The sequence below is a fragment of the Falco punctatus genome, assembly GCF_963210335.1.
Source record: "Falco punctatus genome assembly, chromosome: 7".
Lineage (NCBI taxonomy): Eukaryota > Metazoa > Chordata > Aves > Falconiformes > Falconidae > Falco > Falco punctatus.
This window is the reverse complement of record NC_137587.1, coordinates 41,502,588-41,519,319: the sequence shown is the minus strand read 5'-3', so window position 1 is coordinate 41,519,319 and position 16,732 is coordinate 41,502,588. Positions and strand designations below refer to the sequence as shown.

Sequence of the window (16,732 nt, the reverse complement as noted above, 5' to 3'; positions counted from 1 at the left end):
TGCGCGCCCGCGCTCTGTCCTGCGCGTATCGGCGCGGTGCCCCGCAGCCTCCCCCCCCGGGGGGTCCCGCGCTCCGCCGCTCACGGCGGAGGGGGCGCGCACCGGCCCGGCGGAGCAGCCTCGCCCGGGCGAGCAGGCGTGCGTGGTTTGTTTCGGTTTTGCGAATGACTCATTCACGGCGCATGTGGCACCTCTGAGGTACAGCTGGGACCCACCCACCCGCGGTACATACATCCCACCCGCGGCCGTGCTCCTGCCTGCCCACGCAGAGCCCAACCCCCCGGGAGAAGGGGCTGTCTTTCACCCTCGCTGCTCTCCTGCTGGGGATTAATCTTTACATCGCGTCCCGGCGCAGAGAAATTAAATTATTCGTTTGGAATACGTATCCCCCCCAGGCACACCCGCGTTTCATCGGCGCGCAGGCGGGGCCGCCCCCCGGGCCAGGTGGCGATGGGGGCATGTGGCGCTGCCGGCCGCGGGGGGGCTGCGGGGGGGTTCGGTGCCACGGAGGGACCTCTCACCGGTGCGGGGAAGAGCTGGTGCCCCGGGGAAGCAGCGATCGGTCCGGCGGCAGCCCAGCGCCCACCTTGGCCGCAGCCTAATCCGAGCGACATTATTTTATTTAAAAAAAAAAAAAAAAAAAAAAACCAAACAAAAAAAAACCCACAAAAAACCTACAAAAAACAAACAACAACCAAACACACAAAAAAAACCCACGCCCGAAGATGCAATTATCATTGTCTCGGGTTACGGCAAATGCCATTATGCTGAGAAATGCGAGGAAAACAATGCCGCGAAAACGCGAATCGCCTCGCTAATACCGCGCTGCTGCTGCGCGGTCCCTGCGCGCCCGCAGGAAGCTCTCAGCCCCCGGTGGGGGGGGGTGGGGGGGGGTGGGGGGGTGGCGGGCCCGCCAGCAGCACTGGGGGTGTTGGGGAGATGTGAGCGGCTGGGGATGGCGGGGGGGGTCCTCTTTTGCGGGGGGTACACGGCAGCTGATGGGGGAGCTGCACACCCCGGAGGCGCGTGGGTCCCCGAGCGTCGTGTCACGCAGGCAGACACGACCACGCGGGGGGGTGCAGCGGGGCCGGGGCCGCTGGAAGGAGAGCCCGGGCTCCCGTGCAGAAAAGGAGTTAAACCCCGCCGCTGTCCTTTGATTTAGGAAACGGCTCATCCAATTCGGTTCCAGATTATTCAGGGGCAGGCTGCCTCGCTCGCTCCCTCTCTCCCCACACCAGCCCAAACATCTTGAAGTAATCAGCAGCTGAGAACGGAGACGTCCCCCTGGCATCTCAGGTTAAAGAAGGAGGTCCAGGAAAATGTGGTAGAGCCATTACAAGAAACCTGAGATGCATTCATCAGAGACTCCAATTGCCATCGCATTAGGATTGATTAGAGACCAGCAGTACCGTAATGACCCGGAAAGCGGGGCATACGGGGATTATTAATATCAGACTTCTTAAAAAAAAAAAAAAAAAAAAAAAAAAAAAAAAAAAGGAGAAAACAGAAGGAAGGAGGAGGGAAAATTTAAAAAACCAAAAGCGGATCGCGGGGCTGCTGCTCGTATGCAGACTTACCTGAGGAGCAGAGGCACTGGCGAGCCGCACAGACGGTAATTTATCTAACTTCTGGGGAAGGAAAAAGCAAACAAACATGGAAAAAGCCCACCTCTGGACCCCCTGAAGCCTCCCGCTCGCACGCACCGAAGCTACCCAGCGCCGCGGCCCCGGGGCTGGGCAGGCGGCGCGGGGGGGGGCCCTGCCGGGCTCGCCCACCCGGGCCAGAGGACGCTGGTCCCTGAGCCGGCGACAGCAAGGACAACTAAGAAGCCTCCAAAGAGGAGCAAGGAGACCTTGGTGGCTCGTCTCCTCAGTTCCCTGCGCCAAAACAAATCAGCCCCTCCTGGTCTCGGTTTAAATGTAGCTCACTGGATAATTAACTCCATCTTTCCAGTCCTGCTTTAACTGTTTATTTAGTGTCACCCCGTATTACCATCACTAGCACTTTCCTCTGAACAGGAGGAGCTGGAGGGTTTCACCTCCCCAAAGGAAATTCTTCGTAGCTTAAAAGAGTCAGCATCCAGGAGGTACATGAAGGAGCAGGCAAGGGGGGGGGGGGGACAGGGACAGACAGACATGTCGGCCCTCGGAGAGAAAAAAACCCAACGTGTGGTCACCTCTTATCCTTTGAAAAATGTCCCGCTAAGTGCGCGAAGAAAGAGCCCTTTGTGCCCTGGGGATCGGCCACGCCGGGAAGGCCTCGCCGTGCCCCTCGCCCCGCCGCGCCGCGCCGCCCCGTCCCGTCCCGTCCCTCCTCCGGCAGCCCCGGCCCGGCCTGACCCCGCTCGGGGCGGGGGACCCCCGCCGCCGGGCACCCCCGGGCGCAGGAGCGGAGGGCCCGGCCAGGGACACGGCCCCCGCCCCGCGGACACCGGCTTTGTTTTTACAGGTGTCTGGAGGGCAATTTACTAACAAGTAATTAAAGGTTGCACCGGTTTGCAGGCGCACCGGGCCAAAGGCTCTTGCAGGAGAGGAGCGATGCATATGGAGAGGGTTCGTCCTTCCTCATTAAAAAATAGAATAATAAAGGAGGGGGAAAAGAGGGAGAGAAAGAAAATACAAATCCTTTATTGTTCAGGAATAAGCCGGGGAAGCTGGCTGTCTCCCCTGCGCCTCGCGTTCGGCAGGGAAGGCAGCGCGGATCCGGTATCACGTTGCAGATCCTCACTCGAGATAACGAAATGCGATCTATTTTTCAGAACAGCAAGTGGATGGGAAAGGAGCCCTCTACAACACAAACCTCATTGACTTAATGGGTCGGTTTTGGATTTCGCCTTCGAAAGGTTCGGAAAGGGGCAGCGTTGTGTTACTGCCCCGGCGGCTCCCAGCCTCCAGCCCCGGTTATCACCGCGCCGAGACGGGGCTCCGAAAAAAATGCCGCTGAATTTATTTTGCTGCGCTATTTGTTTCCTCCAGACCCTCACACTTAAAGAAAAAAAAATTCGGTTGGGGAAAAACTTTATTTCTAAGGGGGGGGAGGGGGGGAGATGGGAGTCGTGTTCGGGTTATTTTTTGCACTTTGCTTTGGGTTTTCTGGCGAAATCGAGGAAAACCGGCAGAGCGTTGCGTGGGATCCGCCTCCATCCCCGCTCTGCGCGCTGTAACGCCGCATCGAATAAACAAGCGAATAAATTAATTTCCCGCACAAACGGCACCGACCGGCGCCCCGAAGCGCGGAGGACCCCGCGGCCGCGTACCGGCCCCTCGGGCAGCCGCCGTCTCTCCGCGGGCGCGGAGCTGCCAGGCCCGGCGGTGGGGAGCCCGCCGGGGGTGCGAAGCCAAGCGCTGCCCCCGGGGTGGGCAGCGGGGAGAGCCCCCCGCGCTGCGCCATCGCCGCCGAAAAACAAAATAAATCACCGAGGAGCGGCCGGCGGCAGCTCCGCGCCGTTGTGTTGTCATTTAGTTATTTGCATCTGCTTTTTTTTTTTTTTCAGTGGCTCGAAACTATTTTTTCTGGGTGATTTTTCAAGGGCTAAATGGGATGGGGTGGTCTGGGAATTCATTTACCTTTTCCCGTGGTTTGAAGTAAAAGGTTTCCAATTCTTAGGAAAACCAACCTCGGGCAATAATTAACATGGATGCTGACCGGTTCTCTTCCGCAGTGTATAACTCTCAGGTAGAGCCCAGCGAGTCTGTCCCCTTCTTGGGTGAATTTTAGTGACACACAAGCATAAAGCCCCGCTTAGAAATCGCGGGGAAGCCTCAGCTCAGCCCTCGCCCGTCCCTGTCAGCTCCGCCGTCGGCCGCATCGGAATAATTTGCTTATTCCCAGCCGGAGCGGTGTGTGCTCTTGTCGGCCTTTTTAAAGGGGAAAAGAGGGGGAGAGAGGAGAAATGTGAGGGCAAGAGAAACGCGCTGTCGTTAAGATGGCAAGGAGCTTCCCCAGCCCCGCTTTGCACTTCTGTCATCCTGAAGGTACAAAACCTCAGGTCCGTGCTTTTCCTGAGCTGAGCGCCTTGTTCGAAAGAAAGAAAAATATTTTAAATGAATAGCAATAGAAAAGGAGGGACGGGGGAGCCCATCTCCCAGGCGGGGCAGGGCACTGCTCCTGCAGGACGCGGCCGCGGGCGGCTGCGAGTCCATGCGTTGTAATTCTGCGCACTTGCTCCAGACTTTAGGGTATTAGTTGCTTTTAGAGCCGGGTTTAAGGCTCCGTTCCGGTCCCCACACAGCTGCCTTGTCAATAAGGATCTGTTCCAAGCAGACATTCCTTCTGGGAGGACATTGCAGCTCTTTAAGACTTCATCTGCAACATCATAAGTACTAAAATAAAATGGCAAGGGAAAATTACCAGACACATGGTCATGGGATATAGAAGCGCCCTGACTCCAGCGCACATAGTAAAGGCACTGTACAGACTGGGTGGCAGGGGCTTATTTTAAACAGCCCCGAGGCGCGAAGTACATGGGAAAAACAACAATCCGGATTTAGGGAAAATCCCGGGACCGGCCTTTCCCGTGCCGTGCCGCACGGCGCCGTGCCGCGGGCAGGGAGCGGGCAGGGGAGCGCCGCCGCCCCGGCTCCGAGCCCTGCTCCGCCTCGGCCGCAGCCGGGCTGCTCTTCCCTTCCAGCATCTGAGGTCCAATAAATCCCAACGTCTCTGGCGAAGACAAACAGGTTTTAAAGAGCCCCGCGATGGTTATTAGCACCCGCGGAGCGCACTCGTTCTTGAATCAGGAGCGTTCTGGAGTGTGCTTAAAACGCGGCTTTCGACTTACCTAATCAAAGATAAATACAGCCATAAAGACACCCTCTTCCCAGCGCTCCCTGCCCTTATCTCACCGCATTGTCCTCATCTCCCAGCCCGGCCCTGCTACCGACAATAGATTACCTTTGCTAAGGGAGCCTAATTGTTTTCTAATTTTTCAAATAATTGCTTTTGAGCGAGGTGTGCAGATGAGGATGAGGCTAATTAAAGCGCCGCCGGCCGGTGCAGTTTTGCCGCCCGCCGCCTGCGCGGCTTCCGCGGGGGCTCCCCGGGGCCGCCCCGACCTGCCGCGCCGGGACCCCCCCGCGGCCCAGCGGCCACAGAGGGGGCAGGGGGGCCGCACGGGGGTAGCGGGGGCGCACGGCCCCGCGCGTTATTTAGCTACTCGCTAAAACATTATTTATTCATCCCCAGCGTTAAGGTAATTAAATACGGGCCGGCTTGGCAGGGGACGGCGGGCGGGCGGGGGAGGGGGCTCAGGGGTTTGGGGAGGGGGGTGGGGGGAAGGAGAGTGGAAGAAAGAAAGGCGAAGCCCGCCGGGAGCAGCTTCCCCAGGGATGCGCCCGGGGGGTGCGGGGCGACGGGGCGCCCCCAGCAGCCGCCGCCGCCGCCGGGGCCGCACCCGCGCAGAGGCGGCGGCGAGAAGCGCAGCCGCGGCGGCAGAGGCCGGGGCCGGGTCCTCGCCGCCAGGCCCCGCCCGCCCGTGCCGAGGCTCTGCCCGCCGGGCCGGGCTGGGCTGGGCTGGGCTGGGCCGGGCTGGGCCGGGCCGGGCCGGGCCCGCCGCGGCGGGGGCTGAGCCGCAGGCGCCCAATCAGCGCGGCGCGGGGGCTCGGGCGCTTTAAGCGCGGCGGCGGCGGAGCTGGGACAAAGTCCCCCCGGCGCCGCGACGAGCATCCCCGCTCGCCCGCCCCCGGCTGCCGCCGCGCCTCCCCGCTCTGGGGCCGGGCCCAGGATCGGGACCGGGACCGGCGGGCGGCTCCCCCACGCCCCTTCGCCGCCGCGCTCCCGCGGGGTGCCCGCCACCGCCTCCTGCCGCTGCCGCCGCCCTCGGCCATGTCGATGCTGCCGTCGTTTGGCTTCACGCAGGAGCAGGTCGCCTGCGTCTGCGAGGTGCTGCAGCAAGGGGGGAACCTAGAGAGGCTGGGCCGGTTCCTCTGGTCGCTGCCGGCCTGCGACCACCTGCACAAGAACGAGAGCGTCCTGAAGGCCAAGGCGGTGGTGGCCTTCCACCGGGGCAACTTCCGCGAGCTCTACAAGATCCTGGAGAGCCACCAGTTCTCCCCCCACAACCATCCCAAGCTTCAGCAGCTCTGGCTGAAGGCACATTACGTGGAAGCCGAGAAACTGCGGGGCAGACCCTTGGGCGCCGTCGGCAAATACCGCGTCCGCCGAAAATTCCCTTTGCCCCGCACCATCTGGGACGGCGAGGAAACCAGCTACTGCTTCAAGGAGAAATCCCGGGGCGTGCTGCGGGAATGGTACGCCCACAACCCCTACCCGTCCCCTCGGGAGAAGCGGGAGTTGGCGGAAGCCACCGGTCTCACCACCACCCAGGTCAGCAACTGGTTCAAGAACCGGCGGCAGCGGGACCGAGCGGCGGAGGCGAAGGAAAGGTACGTGCCGCCCCCCACCCCCTCCTCTCGATTCTCCCCTTTTCTCCCCGCTTCCCCGTGCCCCCTCCCTCCCCTCCGTTCTCCCCTTTTCTCCCCGCTTCCTCGTGCCGGGGGCGACCGGGAGCGCGGCGAGCGCCCGGCGGCGGATGGCGTGGGAGCGGCGAAAATACCTCGCTCCTTCCAAATCCCAGTTTTTCCTAAACCGCATTGCGTTTTGCCCCTCCGTGGAAACCCAAGTGGGTTTTCCACCAGCGATCCAGCGGACCCAGCTCCCCGCCGCTCGACCCCACCTGCCCGGGGGAGCGGCGAGACCCTCACCGGCCTCCTCAGGCCGCTGGGCCGCCTTTGTTTGCTGCCTGCGGTCCCGGAGCCCCAGGGAAGCGGGCGGGTATTGCCGGGGATCGGGCAGGGCAGCTCCGAAGCCCGGAGGAGGAGACAGATGAAGCTCCGGGACGGAGAAGGGAGGAACCGGAGGGAAACGGGGATGGGGCCGCGCTGCCCGGGCCGAGCCGCCGCCCCGCACCGAGGCCACCCCGGCCGGTGCCGCTCGGGGTGGCCTCGGTGCGGGGCGGCGGCTCGGCCCGGCAAAGCAGCTGGCCATGGAGGGCATCGCCCCACTTTTTGTCTCCTCTGGCAACCTCCCCACCGAGCCTCCTGGAGAAAATCCCGCACCCTGCTCGTCCCCGAGCTGCGCTTTCACTTTCAATTAAAAGAGAAAAGTCGCCCCCCAAAAATCCCCCACCTTCTCCCACTTTTCCGCCTCACCCAAACTAGCGGGCTGTGCGGTGTACATCTATTTCTAGGGGGCAAAAAGAAACGCGGACGATCCGTTATGATAATATTAGGCGCTTTTTTCCTGGGGAGAGGCATCTGCTCCCACGATGAAATCAAACGCGAAGGATTTACTGGGGGCATTAGCACAGCGCCCAGCCCCGGCGCTTCCCGCCCGCCGTAACATCCCCGTTGGGGTTTTTTTTTGTTGTTGTTTTTGTTCCCCCCACCCCCACCCCCTTCCCCAGGGAGAACACGGAAAACAACAACGCGGCCACCAACAAACCGAACCAACTCTCGCCTCTGGATGGGAGCAAACCCCTCATGTCCAGCTCCGAGGAAGAGTTTTCTCCTCCCCAAAGCCCAGATCAGAACTCGGTCCTGCTCTTGCAGGGGAACCTCAGCCACGCCAGGAGCTCCGGCTACACCCTGAGCAGCTTAGCCGCATCCCAGACCCCTCACAGCCTCCAAGGCCACCAGCTCCAGGACTCGCTGCTGGGACCCCTCACGTCCAGCCTGGTGGATCTGGGATCCTAAAGGCCCGCGGCGGGCGGCCGGAGGATCGGGAGAGGAGGTTCTGCTTGGGGACAGAGGCTCTGGGTTGTACATAAAGGACAGCACCCGGTTTTACAGCTCACCCGCTGATTCTTGACGGGACTCTCGGCTCTTTTCACACAACCCCACATCGGCTCCTGGTCCAGTGTCCGTGTCCCCATGTCCCCCCCCCAGCGTCTCCCACTATCACCATGATTTTTATTTTTTCCACGTAGCCAAACGCAGAGAACGGCAGAAACCCTCAGCCCTTGGAGTTCAAACGAGCTAGTCCCAACGGGAATTTAAAAAAAAAAAAAAAAAAAAAAAAAAGAAACAAAAAAAACCCCAAACAACAAAAAAACCCCAAACCCACAACCAAACAAAAAAAAAAACCCACCCCAAACAAAAAAACCCAAAACCAACTAAAACAAAAACAACCAAACAACCCACTTGGATCCGATTCCAGCCAAATAAATCCCAGTCCCGCAGCGCGGTGGGGCAGGGGCGGCCGGCGCATCCTTGCTGCAGCCCGGCCGGGTCCCGCGGGGCCGGCGAGGAGCCGGGACGGAGGCAGAGGGAGCGAACCGCAGTCCTGAGCCCTGTGTTATAGCGGGATGAGGGAGGGGAAATTACGTTTACATTTTTCATATTTAGCCTTACCAGAAAGATTTCGATGTAGTTTAAATTAAAAAAAAAAGAAAGGGGGGGGGAAGCAAAAGCTGCAGTATTAGAGTTTTAACAAGTGCCTATGTCTTAACGCGGCTGTGCGAGGCAGTTTGCGAGAGAGCTTCCGGGGGCCCGTGCCCCCAGCTTCCCTCTCCTCGGTGGTGAAATGCATGGATGTGGCTAAAGATTAGGATACTACTAATAAAAGTCGACGGCCGTTTCCTCCTGAACGAGTATTCCTCAGGCTGTCCCGCCAGCTCCACGTCGCCTGCTCCCGTCTGTCCCCGTTCACCGCCTTCCTCCTCCGGCTTGCAGAGAGCCCGCGGACGACGCTGTCTGTCTCGAGTATTTGTTACCAAAAATCGCATGTGCTTTCAGGTTTATTTTCTATTGTACCTAAACAGTCTAAATTAAACAACGCTGATGGCAGAACACCCAGGCTGAGCTTTTCTTTGCAAGGGCCAGCCCGTGTCCCTCTGGCCACCCTTACCCCCCAGCCGACAGGCTGCAGCGGAGCCGGTGCCTTGGTACCCGAGGAAGGATGGGGACAGGGGACCCGCCGGAGCGGCTCGCCTGGGGCCGCCCCGTGGGAGCCGGGCGCCCGGCCGTGAGGGAGCGGCTGCCCCCCGCCGCCCACCCCGTCGGGGCCTCGCTGCGGCCCGGCCGCTGGTGCCGGTCCCCCCTGTTAGCGTTTTGCATCATTAAGTGCGTGTTTATTTAAGTCGCTGCCGTGTTTGTTCTCGGGGTCTTGGGCCGTGGAGAAATGTCACCCTCTGCAGGAGGGTCTTGCCGGGCCGGAGCGCTCCGCGCCCTCCCGCTCGGTCCTCAAACGGGCCCGCCGGCAGCCGGGCACGCTCCAGAACCCCCCGCGGACCGCCCCCCCCACCCGAGCCGGCACTGGGCGGTGGATCCTTCCCCCCCCCGCCCCCCCCGCCCTCTTTGGCTCTGGCTGCGGGGAAGCCAGGGGCCCGGGGCCCGGGCTGCGGAGATGGTTTCCCTCCTCTCTCCGGCCTGGCACCGGCCGCCCCCTCGAGGCGCCTGGCCCGGACCCCGGCGGGCTTCCTGTGCCCACGACTCTTTGGGGGAGCATGGCCGGGGCAGGGGGGGGGGGCCCGCCCCCGGGGCAGGACCCAACGTGGCTCCGTGGGAGCAGGGCGGAGGGCGCAAATGCCGCGCTTGAGTGCGCAGACTGCGCGGGTGGGAGGGCATCTGCGACCGCGGGGGGAGCCGAGGCAAAACCCGACGTCGGGGGCCGAGCACGGAGCCCCCTCCGTCTGCAGCGAGCCCGGCCCCGGCAGCCCGGCCGGGGAGGGGACCCGGAGTCGGGCCCCGCTCCGCTCCCCGCAGGCGCCCTGGGGGACGGTCCGTCTCGTCCTCATCGCCCTTCCCGGGGACCCTCATCGCTCTTGCCGGCAGCCCTCACCGCCCTTCCCGGTGGGCTCATGCAGCCCCGCCGTGATCCGCCATGACGCAGCGCAGCCGCCCCCAGCGCCTCGGGCAGAAAGCAGGGAACCCCCAGCGAAATGAGGGAAGGTTTCAGGGTGAGCAGCCGCGGGCTCTGCGCCCCGAGGATGGATAAGCTCCAGCTCCAGGAGTTTTTTCCAAGCCATGGGCTCGGTGAGGAGGAAGGATAAATATTGCCCGGGGCTCCAGCCCCGCGCTGCGGAAAAGCCAAGCGGGGACTCCCAAACCAGGGGTTATTTTCAAAGCAAACAGCGCAGAGGCGCTTCCTGCGCGCAGGCAGTAGTCAGGGCTGACTTTCGGGGGCGGGGGGAGGGAGGAAGCTTCCAGGGGGTGTCCCCCTCTCCCACATCCCCCCTTCAGTGCAGCCCGGGGCTGCTGCCAGGCCCGCCGACTGCAGCGCGACACCGCGCAGCCCGGCGCACGTTGCGCCCCCCCGCCTGCAGAGCCCTGCCCGCGCCCCGACCCTCCGTTTCCCTGACAGGGCGAGGAACGAGGCTACCAACAGGCGGGTGGTGGCGAGGAGGGGTGGAGGGTGCCGAGGGCCTCCCCGGCGGGGAGGTAGGACCGGGGAGGCGCTGGAGCTGAGCCAGGCGCAGGTTGCTGAGCTGTCCTCGGTTAGGCTTGACCTCGCAGCAAGCTTTTCACAGCAAAGTCAGCCCGGGGAGGGGCAGCCCAGGGCTGTTTCTCACCTAGCTCTGCTTTGTATTCCCACTGGCAGGAAGGAGTTAATCCACCCCCCCACCCCCCAACTCCCCCGCCCCGCTCCTGCTCACCCCCCAGGACAGATTTCACACTGTGTCCAGGTCAGCCAAAAAAGGGGAGGAAATGGAGAACAGCGGAATGATTAATTCTACCTGCTTTTCCCATGAGTGATCACCTGCTTTCGGGGTCACGAATAGCAGGTAGCTCTCTCAGTCTCCAGCTCTGAGAGGCTCATTTGTTTGGTGACAGCTGAGTGACAAGACCTGAAACCCGAGCCCTCAACTTTGCCTGATGTGTGGATAAAACCCTGGATGTTCCCTCAAACATTTCAGGAAATGAAAGTTGTAACGCGATCCCTTGTGCGCCCACATCTCCCCCAGCAACACACAAAAGCTCAAAGGAACCTTCTCGGATTAAATTCAGCCTGGAGAGGATGGAAGGAAAATGGAGAGCAGGCTGAGAAAGCTGGAACTGGCAGGCTTTTCTTCAGCACTTATTGGAAATGTCTGTCCAAAGCAGGGATTTAGAAAGGTCACCTCTACAGTAAGCGCCTCTTCCTCCGGCAGAGTCAGGCGGGCAGCCTGCTTCTCCCCAGCTCACCTCTGCGTCGGGGGGCAGCCCAGAGGAGGGGGGTTACTCTTAGATTCCCTGAGCAGGAAATTCAGTGTATAAAAACAAACACCAAAGGAGAAAGCCAGCCCCCCTCCTCTCTCCTCATTTCATTTCCCGGGTCACGCTGAGCCAGCGTTGTCCCATGCACGAGCTGCCTGTCTGCCCCTGCCCCTGCCCGGCTCCCCTTCCCCAACACCCCCTGGCCCCGCAGAGGGCCAGGTACGGTCCCTCGCTTGGCCCCCACAACCCTGAGCCACGTGCTGGCAAATCCTGCGCAGAGGCCCTTGGTGAGGAGCCGAGGGTTGCTCAGCTGGTGGGTTTCAAGACAACATTTCCAGGCCTCGCTCCCTAAAGTTTGTGCATCCTCAGCTGCCACGCTGGGAACCCAGAGCTGGGATGCGGTTTTGGAGACCTTTGTGCTCTGTGTCTTTGCAGACAAGGCCTGCCCAGCCAGACGTCAGAGCTTCATTTTGAGCACACGGGTTTGGAAATGTCAGTGGCAGGAAAGAGGCAGGGTGTGCGGTACAGGCAGCGTTGGGCCAAGGCATCTGGACAGCCTCCTGCCCGGGTAGATGGTTTTATCCAGCCGCCTGTCACCAGACAGCCAGTGGCTGCTTGTGCTGTTACCCAGCCTGAAGATAAAGTACTATTTAACAATTGTTTAACTGTTATTGAAGTGCTTCGGACTCTGCAGACCTGTAAAGAAAACAGCACGTGCCCTGAGATAACTCTTCACCTCTGAGCTTCTCCCTTACTCCTACTTTTCCATAGAGAGCAGCTCATGGACGATGTACAGGTGGAAAACCTCCCTGGCTGCCTACCCGGAGTGCTTCACCACCGGTGATTTTACACCTGAGGAAGAGCTCGCTATGGGGTGAAACTGCTGGAGGCTGGGTCTCTGTAGACGCTGCCTTGGCAGGCAGGTGCTCTAACCTGCCTGACACACCGGGACGTCTTTAGCAGCAGTAAAGGTACAGCCGGTGCAGTGCTTGGCTGGCCTGGCTGTGGCAATCTGTCTTCAAGGGTGGATTTTACTATTCCTGCTTGGGGTCAAAGCCATCAGGTTCTCTGAGGGCACCAGGTGCTGTGTGGGGAGAGTAGAGGTGGCAGAGGCCGGATCTATGGGAACTTTGGTTCAGCTCAAGTGTACACAGTAACCTGAGACACTGTCATCTTTCCCAACTGGACGTGGACACAATTTTAAATATGGAAACGGAGGAAAATTTGCTTTAATCTTCAGGCAGAGAGAGCAAATTACCAGGTTCCCCAGAGATTCTCAGCGCTCACCCTGACAGCAGTTGGATGCTGTCTGGAAAGTGGGCATCAGGCTGAACCCCCACCCTGTGCCACCCTGTCCTTTCAACTGGTCTTGTCTCCACGTGCAGGATCGTTTCCTCTCTCTCTATGGTTTTTGCTGTAGTATTTGCTCCCACCTCCCCAGATTTTAAACAGAGGTCGAACTTTCTCTGAAGCATATAATCCCAATCCTAATAATGAGGTTAAAGAGGCAGATTTAGTTCAATTACAATTTCCTGTTTTCACTTGTCCAGTGCTTTTGGACAAAACCTCCGTGGGCAGAGCGGCTCCTTCCCAGCTCTGCCTTAGCTTCTCATCCACAGCCTGGTTCTGCAGGGATCAGGGTTGCTTTGCTACAGGGCTCTGTCCAGTCTCTGACGGCTTTCAGCCGTGGTAGAAAAGGTATAGGAGTTCCTCACGCCTGCCACTCAGGGTGGAAGAAAGGAGAAAAACATGTCTTTTTCTGACTTAAGGATGGAAAAGCTTTTAAGCTAATAGCTGGAGCGTGTATTGGCCCTGATTTACAGGAGGGAAGACTGAGACCCAGGGAGACAGCAGACCTGCTGAAGGTCAGAGCAAGGGCAGATGACAAAGCGGGGAGGGTGGCTGCCCCATGCCGGCGGCTGGTGCTCCGCGCGCCCACGCTGCCTCCCTTTATAGCCCCCATAATAAGTTGCCACAGCTTATCATTATGTAATACAATATTCCTAATAATACAAGACAAAACCAATTGACTAAAAAACAATGCCAAATGAGGCTTGTGGCTAACACTCCCTGAAGAAATTGTCTCTTTTCTAGAACTGAAAAAAAAAACCCAACCCCAAACCCAAGCAAATTAGAAACAATTGAAAAATGAAATCACATCTGCAAACCATCAGGGCACTTCTCCTGAGCCCCGAAGGATGCCTGTCCCCTCCTGCTGCTCCTGCTGCCCTGTACAGGGTGGTGGGTGCCACGGGAACCCACAGCGCTGCCCCTGTGGGCACGGGAGGGATTTTGTGGCAGTGCCAGGGCCATGGACAGGCGTAGCCTTGGCATGTGTCTCATTGAACAGAAGAGCTGTGTCATGCTAGAACAAATCAGAGATGTATTTAGGGAATTAAGGTCTTCGTATGCCTAACCTCCTGGAGCCGACGGGGAAGCAGGGAGAGAAAGAGTGCAAGAGGGAGGGAAAACCAGCTTAAAAACTGCTGTTCCCTTCCTGCGAGCCCTCCAGGGCTGGGCAGAGGCACCCGCACAAAGAAACTGCAGAACTTGCCCAAGCGTTTGGCCACGGGCTGCTTGGTTCTCCATAGCCAGAGGCTGCGTTCTGCCTGCCTTGGAAGGGTTTCCCCTCAGCCCTTCCTCTGCAGGAGCAGAACTGAAGCGAGCAGGAGCTAGGAACAGGGTGCGGGCTCAGCAGCACTCAGCTGCAGGGGACACTTCTGTCCCCCAGTGTGGTGACTTCCAACCCTGTTCCAACCAACACAGGACCGTTGATGGTTTGCACCACATGCTGTTTGCAGTGGAGCTGGGGTGGGGATGCCCTGGTCTGCTCCATGCTCCTCTGGATGTCTGACATTTGTTGGGTGCATGGGGGTGAAAGCACATGGTGGTTTTCTACTGCTGGGACAGCATCACTGCTGCCACTGTGGGAGGGGGAGATGCTGAGGCTTGAGCCAGGAGGAATCTGTTGGCTGAAGTGCCCTGCAAGCCAGCTTCCCCAAAGACCCAGGAGGTGCTTGACAGGGATGTGAGATTATTTCTTGGAGGGAAGAGTGCAGGTAAAGAATGTGGGGTTGCTGGAGCTGTGCTGTCCCCAGGAGACACGGTGCCTAATGAAGAGGACAGACATATTCGGTGAAACATGTTGGCCAAGAAGCTGATGCCACCCTGGGCTGTACCAGCCCCATCTATTACCTTGGTGTGCAGAACCTGCTTCTGAGGCCTCCAGGTCCAAAGGGTAACTTGGATGAGGTTCAAAGAGCCCCCAGAAGGGCAAAGGCAAAGCAGGGCACGGGAAGAGAAATCTGCAGTCTGCTTCCTTGGAGACCCCCACCTCTGCTCTGCCTCTGAGCTCCCCACCTACAGGCAGGGCTGGGGCTGGAGGACACCTTCAGCAAAGGGGCTCTGGGGCTCTGCTGCTGGACTGCTCAACTGTCACCAGCCGGTGGGAACTTGGTACCAGGTGGGGGGACGACAGTGTTGTGGCCAAAGCCTGTGACAGCAAACATGATGATCATGGTAAGGATGTCCAGCAGCTGGTCACCCCCACTACCCCACTCTGGCCTGCACCCACTCATGGCCTAATTCAAGCCTAAAAGGGAGGTGTACATTTTAGCAGGGAGAAGAATCAACCCCCTGCACTGTGATGAATTTCTAGGAGATGTTTAGCAGGCTTGATCTGGGCTCATGGCACACCAGACATTTAACCAGGTAGTCACAGTGGTCCCTTCTGGGTACTGGGTGTGTCAGATTTGATAGTTTATCCTAGAGAAGGAAAAGAGGTGAAGTTGCATGATCTGAAGGCATCAGTACAAGGCAGATTTCTTAAAGTCCTCTAAACCAGGAGAAAAAGACACAAAAGGAGCAAAAGCTGTGGATAGAACCGAGACCTAAGGTTTTCCAACAGCAAGGGGAGTTCAACGCGCACATGATGGCTCCCATGCCACTGCAGGGCTAACTTCAAACTTAAAATATTTTCTGAAAGACACACTCACACTCCAACTTGCATGGTGACTTTTCATGCCAGGTCCCAGTGACATCCCAGAGCCCCAGCACAGAGGTTGCGTGGGTGCATTCAGTCCCTGCTGCTGCATGCCCTTGGGTGGCACACGAGGGGACTGCCCTGGGAGAGGAGCATCTTATGGCATGGGATGGGACCCCCACGTCAGCACTGCAGCATCTGCCGTCCTCGGATGCCCGAGTCTCTGGGTCTGCACCCCCAGTGCTCCCATGAGTGATGGCTGGGGGGCTTTGCGTTGCTCAGGATGCCTCTCCATCCTCATCCCCCTCTTCTGCCAGGGTTACGGAGCCACAACTATTTGCTAATGGCCTCCGCGGAAACTGTATATCCTGCCTTTGCAATCGGAGACAAGGTGCCCACGCAACTGCCAGATTTGAAAGAGGAGCTGGCAGGAGGGGAAGAGGCCAAAACGGGTGTGCCAAGGGAGGGGGAAATCACATCCATCCCAAACTGGGGCCCATCCCATCCTTGCCTGGAGAAGAATCATAGTGGGATGGGGGGAAAAATGCCCTATTTGCAAGAAAGCTCTGAAGGCAGTGTGCAAGCGGCTGAGGGCTGAGGCCAGGCTTAAACTGAACGTCCTGCCCAGTGATCCATGAGGAAGGCTCGGCTGCTCAAACAATGAGCGGGGAAAGAAAGCTGAAATGATGGTCACCGGGAGAACCTGAAACCCGCGGTGGGGAAAACAAATAAATACAGCGAGTGAGGAGCCTTCCCCATCCCAGCTGAGGCAATCTGCGCTTATGCAACCCTACCCCAAGGCTCCCTATCTCTGTGTACAATCTGGGCTGATAAGATTGTTCTCTGCTGAAAATCAAAACCACAGGGATTCCAGGCAGCTCAGCCGGAGTCAGATTGTCCACCTGAACACCGGGGCACTTTCATGTGGAAAAATAATCGCATGGTTATTTTGCTGTATTAAAGGGGGAGGGGGGAGGGAGAGAGGTCCTTGACTGGTTTGGAGTACTTCCCCAGTTCTGGATGGATGCAGCATGACAGGGATGCCGGTGAAGGACACCATCTCAGGGGTGAGATGTCCCCATGGGGTGACAATTGCTGTGTGACGCCCTGCTGTAGGAAAGCAATGGGCTCTTGCCCAAAGTTGACTGGTTTTTAGTAAAACCCCTTTCTTTTAGGGCCAAGGGACTTGCAATTGGCAGCTCTGGTGCAATAACCCTGCAAACAAGAACCATGTGAGTGATGGTGGAAGCAGTCATCGCCAGCAAGGCATAGGCCACTTCTAACATTGTTTGGGTGGAACAGCACATGGTTAATATCTACACTGAATGGGAGACAGAATACATAAACATATCATATATGTATACATGTATATATAGAGATAAACGCACTTGATAGAGCCACTCCGTAGAACAACTTGTTCCCATGAGCAAGATGTGCAGGATTAGATCCGTGTTTGTAGTTATAAAGTAGACATCATTTTTTTGTACCTACTGTAGTTCAAAAAGCCTTGTTTTGGGGCACGTGCCTGTGTCTGGCTGATTAGATCCCTTCTGCTCTGAATGCCAGGTCAGTCCTTCTCTCAAGACAAAACTTGTTGTCAAATCTTGTCCAGAAAAAACTT

At 58.7% G+C, this 16,732-nt stretch overlaps 1 protein-coding gene across 1 annotated transcript; it reads left to right on the top strand.

Annotated features, from left to right (window-relative positions):
* The first annotated feature begins 5,287 nt into the window (after positions 1–5,287).
* Positions 5,288–8,783, top strand: SIX1 (SIX homeobox 1). The gene is made up of 2 exons (XM_080394909.1): positions 5,288–6,380; positions 7,400–8,783. Exons 1-2 carry the CDS (start codon positions 5,821–5,823, stop codon positions 7,686–7,688), a joined length of 849 nt encoding a protein of 282 aa, XP_080251035.1. The 5' UTR covers positions 5,288–5,820; the 3' UTR covers positions 7,689–8,783.
* The last annotated feature ends 7,949 nt before the right edge of the window (positions 8,784–16,732 follow it).